The sequence below is a fragment of the Octopus bimaculoides genome, chromosome 13 (genome assembly GCF_001194135.2).
Source record: "Octopus bimaculoides isolate UCB-OBI-ISO-001 chromosome 13, ASM119413v2, whole genome shotgun sequence".
Lineage (NCBI taxonomy): Eukaryota > Metazoa > Mollusca > Cephalopoda > Octopoda > Octopodidae > Octopus > Octopus bimaculoides.
In genome coordinates this window covers 1,681,333-1,686,332 of record NC_068993.1, presented here as the reverse complement: position 1 = coordinate 1,686,332, position 5,000 = coordinate 1,681,333, and the positions used below count along the sequence as shown (strand labels likewise).

Genomic DNA, 5,000 nt, shown 5'->3' with positions numbered 1-5,000 from the left:
CACCACCACCAACACCACCACCACCACCAACAACAACAACAACAACAACAACACTATCATCATCATCATCGTCACCATCGTCGTCATCATCCTCATTATTCTCATCAACATCACTACCACAACCGAAACTACCAGCACCGACCTCATTACCTCACCTTCACCAGCAGCAGCAGCATCACTACCGCTGCACCATCAGCACCATCACCATCACTGCTAGAACTACGCTTATCACCTCCATCACCATCGCTATCATCATCATCATCACCATAGTCATCAACGCCACCATTCCCATCAACATCACCCCACAATTATCACCACTACAACTACCACCATCGTCACCACCACCACCACCACCATGATCATCATCATCGCCAATGTTTCCACCCACCCACTCATTTCTATTTCCACCCGCATCCTAATCTGGGGTGAAATCCTTTTCGGGAGGCAACGTTGGTACATCTAACTGTTAGTGGCCACCACATCGAGAATTAATCCTTCAATAAACGTCAATAGACGTCATCAGCTAACATACTGATAATAGCTGTTGTTGTTGCTCTGTTTGTTATTATTTAATCCTAGGAAAACTCAGATTGTATGGACCCATGATCAAAGATATTCCAGCCGTGACCGTCCCATTTTTTATAGAAAGGTCGTGGGGCTGTGTGGTTCCTATTTCTAACTGGTCGTGCGACCTCTTAAGACTTCCTCAGTTGGTTTCAGTTATTCTTTCCCTGATACACTTTCGCTCAGCCCACCACGATGAATATTCAAGCAAGGAAAGACAGATTATATTTCAAAGAGATGAGTGTTTGAAATGATAGTCAAGTTGAACGAAGAAGCTGGCACAAGGACGTATCAGCGGGAGGAAGAAGAGCAGCGACATTGAGTTTCACTTCAATGCTCTTGTTCTTGTTGTTAGTATCCTTTGAGGTCATCAATGTATTTATTCACTAAAGACATACTCCAGCCTCTGGAGTGCTATCGCCTTTCTCTAGCTTTTGCGTTACTACAATAAGGACCACTGCTCCTCAGATTTGGCTGATCTCGTACTTCCACCATTCAGGTACCTCCAACCCACTTAGTCTTTTCGCCTCTCATCACCCTTGGTGCGTCCACCTCCCTTCTTTCCTGCACAAACCAGTCCTTATTTCACCCGATCGTCATTCCTCTGGAATCTCCTCTCTTTTCTCTTCCCTGCACATGTTGATCCGTAACAGTCTAAACACATTAACCACATCAACCTCACAAACCTTAATTGGGGCCTGCAAAGGTCATAAGCTGAACCCCTTCCACCAAAAAGTAAGAAAACTAAAGTCAATGGAATCAAATTCCATTGGCATTTCACCGAGAGTTACCAAGGATAATAATCTAATTAAGAGGAAAGCTCAAACAAGATGAGACAAAGCAGAATTTAACTTTACCTTTCAAGGCTGTTACCGAAAAGTTTGATGAAAAACCATGTTGGAACCAATAATTTATTAGTAGCAGACATAATTGAGAAGCTGTGACAATTGACCATTCCTTAATTCTTGCAGGCAAAAAACTCATTAAAAACATTGCGCAAACAAAAGGCATGCATCAACCATACATTATTAGTATTTATGATTTACCTGTTCTAATCTCTTTGACGTAACTGCCTGGAAACCATCCAATATCCGTGCCCATCACCCCTCGGCACCACCCATTGCAGTCTTTCTCGACAACTTTTAAGAACTCTCCCTTTTCAAGATGGAGTTCCTTAGGGGACTGGGGTACATAGGATTGTAGCACTTCGCATATTGTTGACAAATCTACAAAACAGATGAGAATATAACACTAAGGAATCTAAATCCAGCAGAGACTTAGCAGTGAGGAAGAGTGGAAGGAAGGAGAATTAGGATTCTGGAATATAGGATTAAAAGAAGGAATAACGGAATAACTTTATAGAAAAAGATCGCAAGAGAGAAAAGCAAGGAGGGTGTCTTTTGATTGGACATACATAACCAATTTCGTTTTTAAAGAATATAGGTTATATTAGTCGCGTCTAATTAGAACCTCGATCTTAATGACTCTTCAACCTCATCAACCTCCTCCCCACCCCGGGGGAAGAGGGCGAGTAGAAAAGTGAAAGTTAAGCCCATACACGCACATGCACGCGCGCGCGCGCACATTTTCATAATCCTTTCTACTGGAAGCACAAGGCTTCAAATTTAGGGGAAGGGATTAAGTCGATTACATCGACCTCAGTGCGTAACTGGTACTTATTTAACCGACCCTGAAAGGATGAAAGGCAAAGCTGACCCCGGTGGAATTTGTAAATATATTATATTCAATATATTATATTCATAATGAAGTCAAACCAAATGGTAATATTTTGAAATGCTTTGACTGAAGAAGGTTTACGTAATGGATACATTTCCTGTTATTGCATAAAGCTGAAACCTATGTATTAAATGATTTCAAAATATTACTTATATATATATATACAGTAAATCCCCAAAAAGAAGAAACACACAAAAAACAACAACGCGAGAACGTGGTACATGTAAAGTATTAGCAAAGTATATTTCTTATAAATTATCATTAGCATTATTGCAGTACCGAAATCTGGACCTTTGGATTACTAGAACAAAACTCTTACTATGCAGTTAGTTATTGTCTCCTGAATTATTGTGAAGCTGTACGTTGTAGTTAGACCTTGTCGAGTAAAACAGCAGTGTGTATGTATGTATGTATGTATGTATGTATGTTATTATTTAGTTTTATGTCTAGATTTCTTGCCAATGGAGAAAGACCCAAGGGGTTCTACATATAGTATTACTCTGATGATCAATTACGTGAAACGCTGTGTAGCAGTTTGTGAAGTCTTTTCAACTTAGATAAAATATTTTACTTTTTGATATTCGAATACTATTTTCCATCACATTTTGCTCTAGTGAACTCATATGAGTGTGTATGTGATGGTGGTGCGTGTGCGTGTGTGAATGCATGTATATGTATGCATGTGCGTAAGTATGTATGTACACACACATACAGCAAAACAGATATTAGTAATCAAATGAGAATAAGGGGAAACTAAGTCAGGATACAATGAATGCTCGTCCATTAATGACAGCAATTTACTGCAATTAGGAATTTGAGCAACAAGAAGTGAAGAAATCCGCTCTGTTGTAATTGGTAGCAAACCTTTGTAAAATGATCGGAAGATGAGTAAATACACGCTCACATGTAACAAAAAGTAGAAACATCACATGCAGAAATATTATGGAGAGGTCATCTTTATGGTTGTTTAGATTCTGAAATAAATACTTTCATAAGAATCTCTTCCTCGCTTGTTTCAACCTCGATTTTGTGGAATAAACAAAAGAAATCATTGACATATTTTCATTGTTGTATGATGGGTGAAATGAAGGTAAAAATTGAGTAGCGTTGGTATAAGGTAACAGATTATCAGATCCGGTAGAGCATCGGATGGAAATGAAAATGTTTTGTGATATTTGTTCCGATTGATTTCAAAGCCATCGAGTTTTCTGGATTGATAGATAAAGTACGAATCAAATATTGGTATAGGTTTTTTTTTTTACTTTTATCTCTTTTTCCGTACCTCATAATCGGTTGCTAACGGCAAGATGGCGTTTTGTAAAGCAAAAACATACAAAGAAAGGTGCCATAAAAGCACATTTTCTCTTGAAAATTCCATAAAAAGACATCGTAATTATCATGGTCGTTTGATGGTGAAAGTAAGAGATTGTTGATATTTTCTACGAGCTGGAAATCAAGGTGAAAACTGGGTGAAAATTTATAGTTTGCAGAGAAATCATATATTTAAGGACTGATCTCGATTATTGGAACCATCTTAAAGCATTGAAACTCTATTCTATCCAGCGCCACCATGAGTGATACATCATTTGCATGATGTGAAGAATATTCCACCAGCATTGCCCAAACGACTTCAACATTAGCTTCAAAATTCATTCAAGGCTAGGATCACGGCCCCTACCCAATTCGAAATCACAGCACTTAAATAAACTGCAACCACAAAACGACTTAAATAGGATTTAGCCTGGGTCAATCTTTGGTCGAAACATATCTAATGTAGGTCTTATGCTAACATATTCATGCTAATGCATACACACTGACAAATATACGTACATACATAAATACACAGAAACACAGATACATCTGTATGCATAAACATATAAGTTTATAGAACCCGACACACACGTATTCATACATATCCATTTGTGCACATATACACCCATTCATAAACATGCGCACACTCACACACTCACACATATTCACGCACACACCCTGCACATTTGCATACACAGTAAACAATAGACACACAACCATATACACATACACCGACATACACTAGCATTGCACAAACTATCTACTTGACGTTCATCCATTATTAAACATACGTACTGACATACAGACAGACACACAGATGCGATCGTTCAATACAGTATTTATACGTGGCATGCATAGATGAGACAGATCTGTGTGTGTGTGTACACTCACCACCTATTCTGTGTGTGTGTGTGTGTGTGTGTGTGTGTGTGTGTGTGTGTGTGTGTGTGTGTGTGTGTGTGTGTGTGTGTGTGTGTGTGTGTGTGTGTATGGCTACTATGTGTGTGTGTGTGTGCGGAAACAGAGAAATAGTGAGTGTTGTGTGTGTGTGTGAGAGAGAGAGAGAGAGAGAGAGAGTGACAGACAGAGAATGAAGTAGATTGATAATTGGGTAGATAGACAGATAGCTATCCGAATGTGTGTCTACATAATAACATATATAAAGTATGGATGTATAAAATTATATATGTGTATATGTAGTTGTATAAGTATGTATGTATGTACGTACATATCTATGTATGCATGTATGAATATATGTATATATATATATATATATATATGTTTGCCAACAGGGATTCATTAAAATACATAGAGACATGAACATATTTACACACACATACACACGCACATATATATAGAGAGAGATATATAGATATACATATATATAT

The 5,000-nt window shown here is 38.2% G+C and overlaps 1 protein-coding gene across 2 annotated transcripts in view; it reads right to left on the bottom strand.

Annotated features, from left to right (window-relative positions):
• The window catches only part of LOC106868072 (uncharacterized), a 50,375-nt gene that overhangs the window by 9,516 nt on the left and 35,859 nt on the right, over nt 1–5,000 (bottom strand). The window contains exon 4 of one of the 2 annotated variants that reach the window (XM_052972302.1): nt 1,611–1,790. The exons of the other annotated variant lie outside the window; for it this stretch is intronic. Within the exon in view, the coding sequence (XP_052828262.1) occupies nt 1,611–1,790 (180 nt within the window). The remainder of the gene's footprint in view (nt 1–1,610; nt 1,791–5,000) is intronic. 2 annotated transcript variants of the gene reach the window in all.